The sequence below is a fragment of the Macrotis lagotis genome, chromosome 5, assembly GCF_037893015.1.
Source record: "Macrotis lagotis isolate mMagLag1 chromosome 5, bilby.v1.9.chrom.fasta, whole genome shotgun sequence".
Lineage (NCBI taxonomy): Eukaryota > Metazoa > Chordata > Mammalia > Peramelemorphia > Peramelidae > Macrotis > Macrotis lagotis.
In genome coordinates this window covers 122,570,270-122,589,488 of record NC_133662.1, presented here as the reverse complement: position 1 = coordinate 122,589,488, position 19,219 = coordinate 122,570,270, and the positions used below count along the sequence as shown (strand labels likewise).

Sequence of the window (19,219 nt, the reverse complement as noted above, 5' to 3'; positions counted from 1 at the left end):
TTCTATATTGCTTTAAGGTAGCCTTAGTCTGAGAAAGTGTCTGACACCCTCATTTGAGTTATTTATAGCAGCTGTTACCCTCTTGTTCCCCTATTTCAATTTTCATGTTTCCTTGATCATAGTCGCAATAATCACCTCCTTTATTGCTCTGGTGACTTTGGATTTTTGTATATTAGCTTTTCTTATGATGAAGAATACTTATACAAGTTGTATCAATGCTCAGAATAGATTTTCATTCTTTTCTCCCCCATTCATTGACATATAAATGGGATAAAGTTACAGTCCATTATTTTAGGAGGCTACTTGTTTAGTCAACCTTGGCTAGATTATGAATTATTAGCTGCCACCTGGTTAGTTATCTTCTATCTACTTGGAATGGGATGAGGCTGAAGTGAATTGACCCTTCCTTGATTGGCTCTAGTTAGAAAAAGTTAGCCTAATTAATTTGTACAGATTAAGAAAGTACTTTTCCATTATGAATGAGGCAGGATTCTATTGATTAAAAACTGACATCTCTTAGGAAAGGATCAGACATCCACTAATATTCAGATCTGGAAGGGCATGGAATGCAGGGAATATTATCTCATGCTCTGCAGTAAGGGGTGGGGGTATATAAGGGGTCATATAACCTGCCCTGATTGGAAGTTGTGAGTGGGACTTCAAGACTCACTTTTTTTTAAGGCAAACAGGGTTAAGTGGCTTGCCCAAGGCCACACAGCTAGGTAATTATCAAGTGTCTGAGACTGGATTTGAACCCAGGTACTCCTGACTCCAGGGCTGGTGCTTTATCCACTATGCAAGACTCACTTTTTTTTTTAGGTTTTTTTTTTTTTTTTGCAAGGCAATGGGGTTAAGTGGCTTGCCCAGGGCCACACAGCTAGGCAATTATTAAGTGTCTGAGGCCAGCTTTGAATTCAGGTACTCCTGACTCCAGAGCTGGTGCTCTATCCATTGTGCCACCTAGCCGCCCAAGACTCACTTTTTAAGAAACATCTTGGTTTATATTCTTCCCTTCTTATTTAGGAAGGATAGCTGAGGCTTGGTTTTTTTTTTTTCTTTAATCTTTTTTTTTTTCATAGATACCTTGGCACTGTTTGATTTTTTTCTTCCATTGTAAGGTAACTGAATGGCAAGTCTCTCTGGGCTGAGGAACAGTACTAAGTGATAATTCATTTAAATCTCCTTTTCTGAAATAATTGTATTTTTATATTTTGGGATTACAGATAGCAATTGTATTATTTTGTGAGTCACTTTGTATAAATTTGCATATTTGTACTGGGCTAGGTGGTCCTTACTTGAAGCTTTCTCTTTCTTTCAAGTAAAATTGTGCATGCTTATGTAAAGATTATGTAAAGATTAAGCACTCTTAGAAGATTCAGAAAATAGTAGCCCTCAACATTTTTTGGAGTTCAGTAGGTTTGATGATAATTACATCAACTATTTATTTCACTGGCCACAAATCATATGGGTGCATGTAGTAATAATTCTAATTCCATAATTGAAATTAACATTTTGAATCCAAGTACCTACAACTTAATTCTTAGACCTGATACTTAAACTTTGACTACTAATTAGTTATACATGCATGTCCTAATGTCTCTGTTTTATCCTTGTCATTGGAAGGAAGTACTGTAAACCATAGTTCTATATAAAATAAATGGGAATTTATGCCAAGCTTTGTTAATGTCAGTATCATCTATATTTTAAGTTCTGCTATAAAGTAATATATGTGTTCTCAAAAACTACCACATTATCCAAAAATCATACAAAAAAAGCCTACAGTTATAAGGAAGATGGGGTTGGGGCACAACGTTCCAAAACTTCATCAGTGGCACCATAAAAAAAGATAACACCCTAATTAAAATGATAGCACAGTTGTATTCTTGTTAAATGGTTATAAATATATAAATATTATGATAAAAAATTGATAGCATCCCTAGTGTTGGGTAGGGCAGGCAAAGTCTCCCACAAGCTGGGTCAGCCAAAACTGGGCCTTTGGGGACAAAAGTGAGGACAAAAGTTAGGGCAAGGGTAGTATGGACCAGACTTCCTCTACCCACAGTTTCTACTATACTAGATTGTAAATATATGTATATGTATACACACACACACACACACACACACACACACACACACACACAAATATAGCACTTTATTTTGAAAAAGACCTGAAGTATGTTTGTGAGAGTAAGTTGTGTAATTGTGAAGTGGGCCAGTTTTCTAAATTCTCACTATTTCTCAGAAAATTTGAATTATACTCCATTACCTAATATGTCATTTGTGTTAGAACACATTCTCAGTGTGTGCATTATGAAGAACTTACTGAATTTGCATCAATGAAAAGATAAATGCAAAGTTGCTCCTTAGACTCTGAGCAAGTCACTTAACTCTGTTCACCTCAATCTCCTTATCTGAAAATGAGTTAGAGAAGGAAATGGCAAACTACTATGACATCTGCCAAGCAAACCCCAAATGGGGTCATGAAGACTTGGACAAGACTGAACAATATCACCTCCAACCGAACAGAAGTTAAAATAAGCTTACTGGGCTACTGACTAACTTGGATGCGACTCTTTTTTAAGTCTGCAAAATGAACAATCATCATTAGATATTATGATGAAAGAAGAAAATAGACGCTTTGACAAGATGATATATCAACTCTCTGACTATATGAGAATTCTATATTTTCTTTTAGAATATATACCTGAAAAAGGTATAGAAGAAAGGAAGTAAAATCAATCAATGAGATGTATTTTTCCAAAGAGTATTATGGTATGGTTCCAGGTTCAGACCAAAGCAGGCACTTGGAAATGCATTTTTCAATCAAGCATGAAGATTGATACCTTTCATGCAATAGTCATCTTCTCCCAGACATTTCTGATGTTCTGATTATAAAACATCCCCAAGCGTCTGGCATCAGACTCAAGTTTTCTTCAGATATTCCCTAGTGAAAGTTTACAATTTCATCAGTATTCTACTCTGTAATAAGTAATGTAGTCCTTGAGAACTCTGCTTATTTTTTCCTCTCAATTCACATTGAACTGTCTTCCTAGTACAGTTCACTCACATGATAATTTTCTTTTAAGACCTTAAAAATTAACCACCTTAGTACAGGAAAATCACAACTTATGTTCCATGTATCTGTACAATATTCTGAAAATGTTTAAGTATACACAAATAAAAATACCTATGCATATGTATATATATATATATATATATAAACATAAATTCTCTCTATTAATCTATCTATATAACATATGAATGGAGAGAGAGACAGATAGGAAGAGAAGGTAAGGGAGAAGGTAAAGAGAATGTGTATTTGGGTGGGAAAATGGGAAAGAAAATGATCAAATGATACAAAGATTTCTTATAGAAAAGGATTAATTTCCCTCAAAGCACTCAGTATACATTATAATACCACAGTTTCATTTGAAAGACTAAAACTCTGAGACCATAAGAGAAAAGGATTTAGTAATGATATAATGATTGCCATCCTCAAAGCATAAAGCTCACCATCTGAGGGTCTCATGGAGGCTGGCTTTCATTAACTTGAGTTGCCTAATTTGCTTTTTTTTTTTTTAACTTTTGATATAACTGCTTGAAGCAGCCATATAGCACTATGGATAGAGAGTCTGTCCTGGAGTCTGGAAGACAGAAATTCAAATCTGGCCTCAGACACTTCTTAGCTGTGTGCCTTTGGTCAAGTTATTTACCCTTATTTGCTTCTGTTTCCTCATCTGTAAAACGATCTAGGGAAGAAAATGGCAAACCACTCTATTATCTTTGCTAAGAAAACCCCAAATGAGATCATGAAGAGTGGGATATAAATGAAATGAACAACAAAAATAACTGCTTGATGCATTTCTTTTTCTTTCTAGCTGAGGCAGAGGTCAGTATTTAGGGCATGCTTGTTGCTTTAGCTGATTTAGTGGCTATGCATTCTGTTTATGTGGAAGAATCAGATGAGTGGACAAATTAATCTGAATGATGATATCTATATGGGACTGCACATCCCCCTGAGCATAATGCAGCAGACATCCTTAGACCAAAGGTGAACACATATGGTCTCTCTTTTTTTAATCACTTAAATTTAGAGATGTCAAATTCTAAAGTTATTCTTTAATAACTTTGATCAGCCATTTGAAAAAATGTCCACAGACATGAAATTTCAAATAATTTATGAAATAATTTTTATAGCTTTTAGCAGGTTTTATAGCTTTTAGCAGCTAATCTTTACGATATACTTAGCATATGACATAGTTATTTCTTGATGTTGAAGTCTTGGGACTAACTTGGAGAGAAATCTTATAGTTTGTTATACAGCATACTCATTTTTATTTTACAATTAACTGGTTGATGATTTAGGAATAATAAATGAGTTTAAGATGACTAACAAAAAAAATAAATGGTTTAGTAATCTAGAAAACTCTGTACTTATATGTAGTGTATATAATATGTATATATTTGAAGACTTTCCAAAGATCATGTCTTTACAATACCAAAAAGCCCATTTGTCTTAGTCAAAGAATCAGGAGCTTTAGATTTGTAAAGACTAATATTTTCACTTTTTAGCCAATTATATTAATTTTTCTAAAAGAGATTCTAAAAGGATGTAATTTCTCAAGAGCTTGATAGGTTCTCCTTTGAAAATTTCCTGGAAACGTCCTGTCAAAATCAATGACACAGACTCAAGGACTATCCTTGATTTATAGAATTCTGCTGAAAGTTTTACTAGATTTCTTGCTATTTAAAGTAACTCAGTCTTTCCATTTCAGAACAGAATTATCCATTTTTTATGGAGCATTTGGCATGAAAGTCTCAAATGAAAGACAGTCCTGCTGAGAACATCACACAGTAACTGCAGAACATTGTCCCTCCTTCTGTGTAATTTGGCCTTCCTGACATCATTTTCAGGAATATAGCTGATGAGAAGCTAAAAAAAAATCATATCCTGGATATAGTTCTCAGAGTTTGAAACCTTAAAAGATAACTTACAACCAAAAACCAGAGAAGAAGCCAGATGATTAAAAATAAGTATTTGGAATTTTAAAGGGGAAAGACAGTTTTGTTAGTCACAAAAATAGTTATAATGTGATAATGACAAAAAACAAAGAGATAACCTTGCTTTCACTTCAGCATTTTTCCTATTTTTTTTGTTAACATTGAAGAATAGACAATTGTTGTCTCTTAACCAATATTAAATGCAATTTTGCTCCACTTCTATCTCTATCTTCAAAGAGGACATAAAAAGAATAGATCCATGTTGTTCTTGTAGATATTTCTTATCAGTTAAGATCCTTCAGTGAGTTCTGAGCATTTGTTTAAGGTCTGGGGCTCAGTAATCTGATGGGTTCTCATGGAGTCAAGAAAGGATGCTATGGCAGCAATGAGATCATTAGTGGAGATATGGTGGAATTTAGTCAGGAGCTAATTACAATTCAGCCAAAATGTTACCCCCAAGATCTTTGTATCTCTCAACTGGACAAGGGAAGTGACTAATAGGTTTAACTGACAGAGTCTATGAGGATTGTGGAAAATAAAGACCAAAAGTACTTATTCCTCTTTCCCCTTGAAATTTGGAGGTAAAAGGTCTTTGGTATTTAATTATAATTACTTCAATTCTCCCCATCGTATTTCTAGTGTGGAGTAAGTAAGCTTGTGATAAACATGAAAAAAAGGCAGTGGGTGTCTAAGCATTAATTCTGAAATCTTCCATTTATAGTTACATTTATGTACAAGGGCAGCATGTGCACAAAAGGCACAGCTTTTTAAAAATAGCCCCTTTAAAATAGAAAGTGCAGCAGATTTTTTACATGGCTATCACCAAGTAGGGGAGGGGAGCAGTGCCCTGAGAAGGGACTGTTTGTTGCACTGACAGATTAGAGCTATGCTACGTCTGGTTTTTATTTCCCACAATTCCACACTTAAAATTGCTTATAATTTTATTCCACAAAATAGCATCCAAGACCAGAAAAAGTGAGATTTTGTGACCAATGTAAATAATTTTAGCATGAGAATATGGGGTTTCCAAGTCAGGAGAGGCCTATCTCTAAACTATTGAGTGCCACGAAGACCCCTTGATATGGGGAGTCCTTTTTAAGCACTATCTTGGAAGAATCAAAATTGTAGGTGACCTTAATGCTAAGATGTGACCAATGAAGACTTCTGTGGGAAAAATGGAATAAATGATATCATTAAGGACATAAATGACTAGAAAAAGGAGGACAACTTATAAAGAATGTATGTGTGGAGGAGAGACAACCAAAAGACAGGCTAGTACTGTATTGATATTCTTAAGATATGAAAGGAAGCAGATCATGTTGGATGAACATATGGAACTAGGACAATGGCTTATATATATAATAACTATCTCATAAACATTTGTTGACAATTTTGATGAATGAATGATTTCTTGACAGGGAATTTATGGGAATCCATGGATACAAATTCATCAGTGGAGAGTACCCACATTTATGAAATCCAGAGATTGTCTAAGATGTTAAAGATTAGAGATTCTGATTTGTATATCACATGTTAGCTATAGTTGGAACTTTAAGCCTATTCCCTTTTGAAATTAGTTGGGATTTTCATTCTTTGCATTTGTGGCTCTTCTTTTCCGTTGTTGTCTCTGCTATGCATTTTTGTAAGTCAAGAATTATGGCCTTTCAAATTCAGCGCATAATATTTTAATAAAGCAACTGTCCCATTTCAGCCAATTGAATTTTCACTGCCAAATTCTATGTAACAAATAGAAGAATGAGTATCTCAGCGTGGAATACAATTTAGATTGTTTGACATAATGATAAATGATAGAATATGATGTCTCTGGATTTGGCAAAGGGAGTGGAGAATATAAGAAAATCTTAAGATGAAAAAAATCGCTTACAGTATTTGAGGGAATAGAAAAAATTTAGCACAAAAAATGAAGAGAATGAAACATGCAGAAAATTTCCCAATGGAAACTAGCAATGTTGAAAGACTAAAAATCTTGGGTTAATTACATTTTTCAGAAAACCAAAAATTGTTTTCATGGGACAAAAATTCTTTTGTCAGCAGTGAATTATATTTAATTTTAAGGCTCTAATGTCAGCATCACAAAGTAAAACCTCAGCATGGGAATTACATTTGTCCTGATGACCCCTTTCTCTTTAGCTATTATAGTTTAAGTGGGAGATTCAGTGAAATCAAACTACTCAGAAATCAGATGTGGGTCAGACTTCTGGGGAGCTTAAGGAGAAACAAGTCTAAATGAATACAATCAAAACAAAAATCTCTTCTAGTTGTCTCAACCATGGCTATTTAAACAAACCAGCAATGACATTGAACTGTGGATAAGGTTAAAGAGAGTTTTAAGTCAGTAATATCAAGGCTAAATGGAATACTGGCTTCTACCTCCTCCTAAAAAAGGTGAGTTATTTTAAATGAAAGCCAAGGATGGTGACATTAGTGAAGAAATTTAATAGTTTCCATTATTATTATTATTATTATTATTATTATTATTATTATTATTATTATTATCATTATTTTATTTTCCCTTTCTCCTCCTTGTCTTCTTCTTCATCAAAATCTATGCACTTCCCAATTTACATGTAAGGGAATGAGCTTTAAGTTTATTTATTGATTTAGAGAATGAGATAGAGAAATATGAAGAGAGGACCATTTTTTCAAATTTAATTCTAAAACTCTAACACTGTCTTTCAATTAAGCAGTAGGTTAAATTCACAGAGAAAGTTACCAAAATCATTGTGGTTAGCTATAAAGTTTATGATGCTGGAAGCTGGACTAAGGGACAAGGTAAGAAATGGAAGGTGGAAGGATTGCTGCCCCTGAACAGTGAGTACAAGCAAAGAGTTATATCACTCCTGGTCAAAATTCAGGATAGAAGCATGCACTTTAGGTCCATATCTCTCATCTGAGGCATTATGGAGTAGTGTATAGAGAGCTGAACCATGATAACATCCCTTTCTTCCCCAATTTAGTGGGCCCTTGAGGGCCACAGGTTGGACATACCTTTTTTCAAACAACACTAATATAATCCTCTCTGATGGAGGGAGTTTGATTACTTTTCCTACTAATTCTTCCTTTTTTTCTCACATTCTTTTCAAACTCTTCTTTATAGACTTTCTTTTTCCATTAAAATATAAACTCCTTCAAGACAAAGACTGGTTGGTTTCCTTGAATTTGTTTTCTCTACTCATACCATACAGTGTCTGGTAAACAGTAGACCATTAATATATGTTTGTTCTGCCTGTCTTCCTATCTCTGTGTAATCTACCTAATTTGCCTATATACCTATTCCCTTCCATGGTCATATGGATCTTTTGTGCCTGACCTGTGGTAGAGCCTTCTGAGCTCTTATCGGTGTGATAGGTCACAGCTGGTCTCACTGGATATTGACCTTGACATCATGATGTCATTTTGGTCTAACGACAACACCTAGAAATCCTAGATCTGTTTCAAATTTTAAAATTTCCCTAGAGCTAAAAGTATGCACAGTCTTCACCGAGGGTGAAGAGGAAAAGGAATTCCTTCTGTTTCAAGAGCGGTAGAGATAAAAAAATGAAAAGATATACATATAGGCATTTAATTCTTTACCACATTAAAAACCTGAAGTTGTTTTCCAAACTCAATAGATTTAGAGTTAGAAAGGACTTTACAAGTCATCTGGTTCCCACTTTCTCCCTACTTTTTTTTAAACAGATAAAAACATTGATTTCCATGGGTATGCTTCATTCTGGATATCATACAGTTAAAATGATATATCTGGGTTTAAAACCTAGGTCTTCTGACTCCAAATTAGTTTCTTTCATGAAGATGCTATTCTTTTCCCCTAATTCATTCTTTTCTCATAAGATCCATACTGTAGAGCTGACTTTGACAACATTCATGATCTCAGTGACATGATTCTCCTTTGCAAAGCCCAAACCTTCTCTGGCTTAAGTAGCTAATAATAAAAATTTTCATCAGTTGCTTTGACCATAGAACTCATCACTCAGTAGCCAACCTTTTACAGACCAGTCACAGTTAACTGGGATAGTACTAGGAAGAGAGTTTGTTATTTGGTAGGATCTAATCTGTTAACCAAGCTGGCTGACTACAATGATGCATTTTGAGAGAACTCTGTTTACATTACATTAAGTAAGCATAGTGTCTTTATAAACCATACCCTGGGACTGTACAGAGAGGAATCAAGGATTCTTCCAGTGATCTATGTGCATTCTCTAGCCAGGGTTGTCTTGATGAGCTAGTCTATAGAAATTGCCAAGGTTCTTGGCTAGAAGCTGACATATAAAAGAAAAAGCTTCAATGTAAATCTTTCCACATTTGATTTTGGAGTCTCTGAAGCCCAGTAAAGCTCATTTCCTGTTCGTTCCATGGATTTCTTATAGATTTACTGCTCTGAGTTCAGTATGGCTGCCAGGTGATAAAAGTTGTAGCATAAGAAAAAAAAAGTTTAACTGTATCTTGAAAATCTCATAAAATGATAGTCTTCGAGGAGCACTATACCTTTCAGATGATTCTAATTTAAAACTAGGCCATTCACTTCTGGGGAATGGAAATATGAGTGACTGGTCACTGTGTTTGTTCATAAGTCGCAGGAATAGGGCAGGCCTCATTGGTCTGGGAATGGACTGGATTTTCCACAAGTGGAAAACAACACAAAACTAATAATCAATCTTAGGCAAAAGAACTTTATTTAGTCATTTAATTTAGGGTAGGATAAATTTATCTCTGCTACAGTGACCCTTGCCTTTCAATGTGCACTTTTCTAACACTGGAGGGACAATATGCTCCCAGGAAATAAATTAAGGAATGGGTGACAGAACAGAGTGTCACTGTCAGTGAAGGTAATGCTAAACTCAAGGAAAAACAATAGAAAAACAGATATTCTTTAAATCTATTTTTGGAACAGTCTTTAAACAATCATGAACTAAATATAAACACGTTCCTTGATTTTTTTTTGTATGTTTCCATAATGGGGGGAAATTTGTGACTCTATGACACTGCCAGAAAATGAACCACCTTTACCCTTTTCCTATTTATCAGAAAAACCAATTAAATCATAAACATTCAATAAGCCAAATGCTATGCTAAAAATACAATCTCATATAGTTGCATAAAAAAGCAATGATGACTAGAATAGACCCCCTGGTGACTATGCTAGAAAATGAAGTAAATCTCATCTCACTTGAGGAATAGTCAGATTATTTGCTACACAGAATGAATCCAAAAGAATGGATGCTTTGAAAAAGGACTCTATCTCTTCCTTTATGCTGATCCTCTCACTTGGAAGGAAAACTACAGATTAATGCTAAAAATGAGAAGCTGTTAGAAGGGTAGGAAGTTTCAATCAATTTATCCTTGAGTGAGTTGAATCCAAGGATAGACCAGAAGTACATGTGTAGGTAGAGTCATTTTCTAGTGTTAACATTTGCAAATTGCTTACAAGGTCAAAGGCTTTAGAAAGGTTCAAATAACTTGACAAAGGTCATAGAGATAAAAAGTCAGTATTCCAACTGAATCCAGGGTTGAACTGTTTCATTGTGAATTATTACAAGAGCATCTGTATCAGGTCAATTCAGTTCCAAACAATTCAACTTTTTAAGTGACTTTTATGTACAAGCCACTATAGTAAGGGACAAAGACAAAAAAATACAGTCCCTGCTCTCAAAAGTATTAATAAGATTTGGCAACTGATCAAATATATATAAAGAGATGATGCTGAGATTATTATAAAACCTGGGTGAGTGGAAGGATATTGATACCCTCAACTAAAATAGGGGAACTTGTAAAAGGGGAAGATTTCCTGAGGGGCAGGGAAGACGATGAGTTACACACACACACACACACACACACACACACACACAAAACAAAATGCATTTTTCAAGAAGGAAAAGTGCTATGAGTAGATATTTTGGAACAAAGAAGAGATAAGAAAACTTAGAATTGAAAATCATGATGGTAAAAAAAAGTTTGATGTAATGGAAAGGTCTAAGTTGTAATAACCCTTGTGTGTGGTTGATGAAGAAGAGATAGGATTTGACATCACTGTGAATACTGAAATCACAGAAGAAAAGGAGAAGATGCAACATGTACCAAAATAACTATAATTTTTTTGTTTATGGTATCAAAAAACCAAAAGAATGTTCATTAATTGAGGAATAGTTGAATAAGTTGTGATGGAATACTATTGTGATGTTAGAATTGAGGAAATAGCTATAGAAAGATATTAACTGAAACAGAGTGAAGTAAGCAAAACAAGAAGAATAATTTGTGAGATAACTGTAAAGATAAACAACTTGGAAATCTATGAGAACTCTGATCAATACAAAGAATATCTATGATTATATAAAATCAGTGATGAGAGAAAGGTGATGAATTTATATGGATTTTTATATGCTATATATTTAAAATTTATTATATATTTATTATATTAAAGTATATATTTTTGGATATGTGTAGTGAGGCACTTCTATAGTTATAGATGAAGTACAGATGTACAGATTAGGTCACTGTATTGGTTTTTCTTAATTGTTTTACTCAATTATAAGAGTCTTCTCATGGAATCAGAGTAACATGTAGATTGGTTTAAAGGTAAAAACACTAATAATTAACAAAATATATAAATGGCTTAAATGCAAAATATAATTAACAAAAAAGTGATACTTAGCTCTAGCACTACATATCTTATGCTATTGTTCCTAATTTTATAAGTTGCATTGCCTACCAGTTGACTAAAAGAATTTTATTAATTACAAGTCCATTATAAAAATTAATGGGTAAATAATATTAATTTCTGTCTAGAATGCAATTGGATTAGGACTGGGTGACTATGATTCTCTCCTACCATCTTGTGGCAACATATAACTATTGCAGGGCAAATGCTATATGCAGTGATTCTCAACATGTGGCCTGTGGATTCCTGGGGCTTCTGAAGATCCTTGGGGGGTGACTTTCAAGGTCAAAATTATTTTTATAATAATAATAATAATATTAAAATTCCATAATAAATTCATAATACCCAATCCTTTATATAATCCATCTAGCTTTATGAGTGTTGAGTGAGACCAAGAAAATTGAAAATCACTTATAATTTTGTCAAAGTGAAATATTATACAGGGCTTTACCCCTCATAAAACCATTAATCTGGAAGGATATTTTTATGATATACAGTGGTAACTCTGTGTTTTTCCTATTCTACTGATTTCTCTCTCCTTTGACTCAAGGGACTTTGTACAGTAGAAATTGTGCTGAATTTGGAATAAGAGGACCTAGGCTCAAATCCTAACTGATCTATGTATTCTTTGGATGACCTCAGACAATCCACTTAACCTTAAATGGCCTCAGTTTCTTCTTTTAAATGGAGGAATTGTACTAGATGGTCTTTCAGGTCCTTTCTAGCTCTAAATCTTATGATCTCATGCCTTCAAGAATTTTAAAAAGTGACTGTATGAATAGAGAGATATTAGCTCTCTGATCTGTTCCTTAAGAAGTGATTGTAAGATATGAGAGAGATTTTTTAAAAATAAAACTTATAAAAATTAGGAAACTGAACAGGACTTGTTTTAATCAGGGAAAATAAGATCAATATGTTGAAGGAAGGAAACAAGCAATTATTAATGCTAAGTGTTTTACAGTTATTGTCTCATTTGATCCTCACATCAGCCCTGAGAGAGACGGGTGTTACTATATGATCTCCATTTTTCAATTGAGGAAACTTAAGGCAGACAGAAGTTAAGTGACCAACTCAAGGTCACATTAGCTAGGAAGTGTCTGAGGTCACATTTGAAATCACATTTTCCTTACTCTTTCCATTGTCACCAAGCTGCCTCTATGGTAAATGTGCAGAGAACAATTCAAACCAGTGCTAAGTAATCATAGACAGAGATGGAAGAATCTTGAAGTTATCTCTTCTAACATTCCTCATTTTTACAGATATATATGTTGTGCTGGTCCTGGATTCACCTGAGTTCAAATCTAACCTTAGATAGTCTTAGCTGTGTTACCCCAAGCAAGTCACTTAATCTTGTTTGCCTCAATTTTCCCAACTGTAAAATGAGATGGGAAAAGAAAAATGGCAAACCACTTCAGTATTTTTTTTTTTGCCAAGAAAACACCAAATGGTGTCGAGAAGAGTCAGACACAACTGAAAAAATTAACCAATTTACATGAATATTAAGTATTAGGACCAAGATTCAAAGCCAGGTCTTCTAAAATTCAAATCCAGTAATTTTTTTTGATAATTACATGCTGTGAGGAGGATTGTGAATACAGTTACTCAGAAAAGATAAAGGGGGGGGGTGGACTGTATAATAATAACAACAGCTAACATTTATGTAGAACTCTTAAGATTTGCGGATCATTTTTACAAGCTTCTCTTTTAATTCTCACAATAACCCCTTCAGACAGGTGCTATTATTATCTTTTTTCTACAACTGAGGAAATGGAAGTAGACAGAGAGTAAGTAACTTGCCCAGCATCACACAACTTATAAATATCTGAAGTCAAATTTGAATCTGAGGTCTTCCAGATTTTTAGATTCAGTACACTATCCCCTGTGCTACAAGATTCCTCTTTAAATGATCTCTAAGTTTCCTCCTAACTCTAGGATACTATTTGTCAGATGTATATAGATTAAGAACTTGGAAAGCCCTTGGAGATCAGTTAGGACAATCCTGTCATTTACAGATGAGAAAAACTGAGATTCGTAGAGATAAAATCACTTTTTCCATGTCTACAGACAGGTCCAGGTTTTGAACCTGGATCCTTTGATTTCAAATCCTCTGTTCTTTCCATTTAGAGTCAATTTTTGGTTAACAGAAATATTAATAATACTTTAAATATAACATTCTCCAGTGCAGTTCTTAGACTAATTGCTTCCTCAATGAGTTTCATATGTGGTCCCCAATCTTTCTCTTCTCCCCAATCCCTGCCATCAGCCTCCCAGATCATCCTTGACTTTTTATCATCTCTCACCCTCTATATCCAATTGGTACCTGAGGCCTGTCAATCTCACCTTTACATCTTCTCTGATACTGCCATCACCTTATTCCTGGACTCTATCAATAGCTTGCTGGTGGGTCAGCCTGCTACAAAACTCTTCCAACTCAATCCTCTTCTCAGCCTCCTATGGGACTTCCCTAAATCACTAGTGTGTTCACATTACCCACTACTCAATAAACACCAGTGGCTCCCTGTCACTACCATTATCAAATTTAAAATCCTTTGATGTTCACAGCTTTTATAACTTACCACCACCTGTCCCCACACATATCTTTCCAGGCTTCTTACACTTTATATTTACACTCTTATATATACACTCCATATACTCTTTAATGAGGGGACATTGATCCCCTTGCTATTTCATGAATATGGCATTCCATCTCTGAGCTTTTACTATTAGCAATCACTGAATCTGCTACCTTTGAATTCAATTTCCCTGGAATATACTGGAACAAGTGACCAAATGTCAATATTAAATGAAAGTTTGTCTCAGAAACACACAAAAATATTCCCTATCTGTCCAGAATACTTTATAAATCTAAGTTATAAGGAGGTATGATAATAAGATAATAAGACTTCATTAACTCTTTCAGTGCTTAATTGTTTTTCTTTTGTCCCAGTGCTGAATATTTTGTGCCAAAAGCATCAGAGATGGCATTTGAACCTTGGACTCCTCTGCCTTCTGAAACAGTGCTCTTTCTATTATATCACTCTGTCTGACTTAGGTCTTAGGTCTCAACCCAGAGTCTAAGTGGAAGGAGCCCTGACTGGCCTTAGAATTAGGAACACTTTGAATACCCATCACATCTCTGGTATGAACCTGCAAAAATCCCTTAACTATTCTGGGTCTCAGTTACATCTCCAATAAAAATGAAGGAGACACTCTGGGACCTCACAGTCCTTTTCTCACTCTAAGAATAATAGATCTCTAAGTACCAATTCTAAATCCTATGAAATCTCAGATGCTATATTGGTTCCCCTGGAATTCTAATATAATGAAAAGAAAGCCCCTTCCAGGGCACCTACCTCTAGATGATACATTTACTAATCAAGAGAAGAGATTTAGGTGACACTCCGTCACCTCTTCCCTCCTCTTCCCCCTGCCCCCCCCACCATGGAATGATAGTGGGGAAAACAAAAAGGAATTTCATAGAGTGAAAAGGTGTAGAATTATATGTAGCAGTAGAAGGCATACCATGCTGAAATCAGGAGCCATGGATGAGAAAGGGAAAGAAGATTACCTTGCCCCATGATGCAAGCCACCCTTGTTAACTAATAAACAGCAAATGACAGGAAGTTGTGGACCATGAGACATACAAAAGTCTAGACAAGTGCTTTTTTGGTGGCCTTGTATCTGGTGCTCATAGAGCCTAAAGCTTTAGGACAAAAGTCCTAGGAAACACCGTGAGATGATAGGCAAATTCGCATGGTGTAATGATGATAGTGTCTTTCCTATCAACAAACAAACTGCCCAGCAGAGTGCTTCTTCCCAAGGTTCCTGGGTCCACTCACCTTATAGTGAAAGAGAAACAATCCACAGAACAGGCTGTACAGGTCTGCAGTGAGGAGGCTGAGGTTGACAGATGTTGCACTGGTTTTCTTTATGACCACTGGCATGAAGCTGTATAGGCCAAACATACAGGCACTGAAGCCAACATACAACAGCCCTGTGGGAGCAAGCATAGTGAAGCATGAATGACTCACAGTACCCTTTCCATGGTAGCAGTATTGTTCAAGAGACATGAAAGGTGAGGGGCAGCTAGGTGGTGCAGTGGATAGAGCACCGGCCCTGGAGTCAGGAGTACCTGAGTTTAAATCTGGCCTCAGACACTTAATAATTACCTAGCTGTGTGGCCTTGGGCAAGCTACTTAACCCCATTTGACTTGCAAAAAAACCCCCCAAACAACAAACCTAAAAAACAAACAAAGAACAAACCTAAAAAAAAAAGACATGAAAGGTACAAACCAATGGAAGAAAACTCTATCACCCCTAAAAGATACTTCACTCCCCTCCCCCCACTTGTTTCTTTCCTTCCTTTATTTTGTAGTACAGAGCCTTAGAACTGTCCAAAAGTGGAATAAAATGCTGAAGCATAAAGATGATTTGAGAAGAACCTCAAAGGAACAATCTCCTTATTTCACAGATGAGGGTCCAAAAAAGTTAAGCAACTCACTCTAGTTAATAAATAAGGGAACCAGGGTCCAAATTAAGGTCCTATATCTCCAAGTTCAATGTTCTCTATATCCCATCATATTCCTTCCCACCCCAATCCCCTAATGAGCAGCTTTATTTCACTAGTCACTCTCCACCCCCAATCTTATCTTCCTACAAGAGCAAATCAACCCTGGACCTCTCAGCTCATTTGTTCCCCCCCTCTCTCTAGGGTCCCTCTGATTAGAAAAGGTGGGAACTGGGAAAAACCTTCCTAGATCCTCCATTAAAGAAGGGGGCCTAAGCCTGCTATCTCTTCATTTCTACTCTGGACTTTATCATGCACTCTCCCTAATATTCTCTCCCTCCTTTCAATTTCTTTTTTTCTCCATCAGATTATGAAAGAGAGCTTGTTTTCGCTTTCTTATAACATATCACGTATATATTTTTGCAGCCACTAAGAATACAAAGAAAAGAACAGATTATATTCTTTCTAGGGAGACATGCACATATGAAAATCCATATGAAGTAATCTATATGAAGTAAACATACATATAAACGTTTTTGGAGATAGTTTGAATTTTGTCTCTGCCACTTGTCTCTGTGATCTTGGGCAAGCATTTCACGGCCTCAGTTTCCTCATTTATAAAAATGAAAGGATTGGACTAAATGACTTTGAAGGTCCCTTCCAGTCCTCAAATCCTCTGATCTCAAAGAATGAATGTTTTCATAAAAGGTATGTTCCATACTATTTCCCTTCACATGGCAAAAATTTATCAATTGACTCACGTTCATCCAAATGTTAATCCTTCTATCTCAAATCTAATTAATATATCTAGCATCTATAATTTTATTGGTATTGATCTCATGTAGACCACAGTCCTTATTTAGGGTATCCCAAAAATCTTAGTGCAGTTTTAGGTTTTAGTTTTGTTTTTTAATAGCTTAAATGGTCTTTAAGACTTACTGTGACCACTGATGTTTTTATACCAAAATATTCATTATCCAGTGGTCCACTTACTAATTTGTCTCTTCAAACTTAACCCTTTTGGTCATCAAACAGTATATGTTTGATCTAAAAACGTAAACTTGGAAAGATGACACTGGAAGCAGAGGAATCAGGACCTGTGCAAAAGGTGCCATTTGTGCTGTCTTAAAAGAAACCTAGGGATTCTAAGAGTTAGAGAGGAGGAGGGAATACATTCTAGGAACTGGAGGACAACCTATGCAAAGTCATAGAGATGGAAGGTGCATTGGAGAAAAAGAAAAAAAACCCCGATATACCTGATGAGAGATTAAAGTCTTAGCCTGAAAGACTTGAAAACTTGTACAGGAGTCAGTGTAGTATAGTGGATTGAATCCAGAGTGAAGGGTTAAAATCTTGACTTTGCTATTTAGGCAAGTCGCTAATCCTCTGTCTTCTCATCTTATGATGGGGTTGGACAAGATGACCTCTAAGGTCATTTCCATCTCTGGATCTAAGTTACTGTATGATATCCTACCTCCTATGTATATGTAAACTATGCAACTATGAACAAATCACAGCATATTTGGGAGCCTCAGTTTTCCTATCTATAAGGATAAAAGAATATGGCATATATAACATATAACACACATATGTATATATATATGTATATATATATATGTATATATATATATACATATATATATAAAATGAAATAAGGACATAATAAGGATATAAGGAAATTAAAACCTATAGGACCTTTCTTACAGAATTGATTGCAAGACTTGCATTCAATGTTATAAAAAGCACAAAAAAGTACAGCAGGGCATGAACTCTCTGATGCTTGCCTTAGTGGACCACCATGGGCGACATTTAATTTGGGGGAACTGTGTTCAATTGAGTCATCAAGGTTCCCTCTCTCGAATATCTTGTTGAATATCCTTCTGCTTGTTATGGCCAAGTAAATCTTCTTTTATTCATTGTTAAATTCACTATTGCTGTCTCATTTCATTTCCATCTCAAATCTGAACTCCCAGAGGACTAACTTGATCAATCCTAGTCTTTAGCAACATACTAATTCTGTGACGGTACTCTATTGGGAAATGTTTAGCTAGAGGTTGTGTCTTTGCACCAAAATTCAGATACCCTACTAATACTGATGCAAACAACCAACAAATTCATTAAGAAAAGATTCCTCTTTCTTCAAAGCACAAGAGATAATAAAATTCAGTAGGTGTGGGACGGAGGGATAGAATAAAGACAGATAGAATTTAACATTTCCAAATGGAAGTATAAATAAATGCTCTGGTCTAGGACCTAGTCAGATGACTCAACCCAAATTCTCTGGGTTCTGTGGCCCTAACAGGAGAAAAATATTTTGAGTTACACTTAATATTTCTTTGACCACAAAACCACATGAGACCTCTAAAGAAAAATGTCATTTGTTCATAGGACTTTTTACATAATATGAATCCTAAATATATTTTGGATCCTTGATGAAATGCACTCCTACTCTCAGTCCCTCCCCAAAAGCCCTACCAAATGCTAATGGAGGAAGGCTCAAACCAACATCCGGCTCTGGTCTGATGGACTCATGGGAGAGGAAGATGGATTAGTCACAGATCTTTTAATGACAGCAGTCTTTCAGCTGGATACTTTAGCTTTAATAATAACATATAGGCCTTTGGATCCTTCCTCAAGAATCCATATTCCCTAATAAAAAAGTTGAAAATTATTTTCTTTGCCCTTGGGTTTCATGCTTTTTTATAATTTATTTGCCCTACTACCAGCTTATTAAAAATGCAAACGTTAAAATCTTTCTTGCATGATCAATGTATAAATATGCATGGAAATATATTTGGCTTCACCTTTGGAATCTCAGATGAACACAACAGGAAGAAATTGCTTTTCTAATCTGAGCATTGGTGGGAGACAAAGGACTCCCATGATCACTCTTCCTGAGAATGGGTCTCTGAATTCTCTCAGACACTGTGGAAGAGTCAAGGAAGGGCTGCATGTTTATACTTCTGTTCTCAAGGTCCCTGAAAAATTGTGGACTCTCAACAAGTCTTAAACAAGGATGTATTAACAACTTACAG

The 19,219-nt window shown here is 35.4% G+C and overlaps 1 protein-coding gene across 1 annotated transcript in view; it reads right to left on the bottom strand.

Moving 5' to 3' along the window:
• Positions 1 to 19,219, bottom strand: part of SLC35F1 (solute carrier family 35 member F1) — a 538,040-nt gene that overhangs the window by 31,958 nt on the left and 486,863 nt on the right. The window contains exon 7 of the mRNA XM_074187448.1: positions 15,517 to 15,671. Coding sequence (XP_074043549.1) covers positions 15,517 to 15,671 — 155 coding nt within the window. The remainder of the gene's footprint in view (positions 1 to 15,516; positions 15,672 to 19,219) is intronic.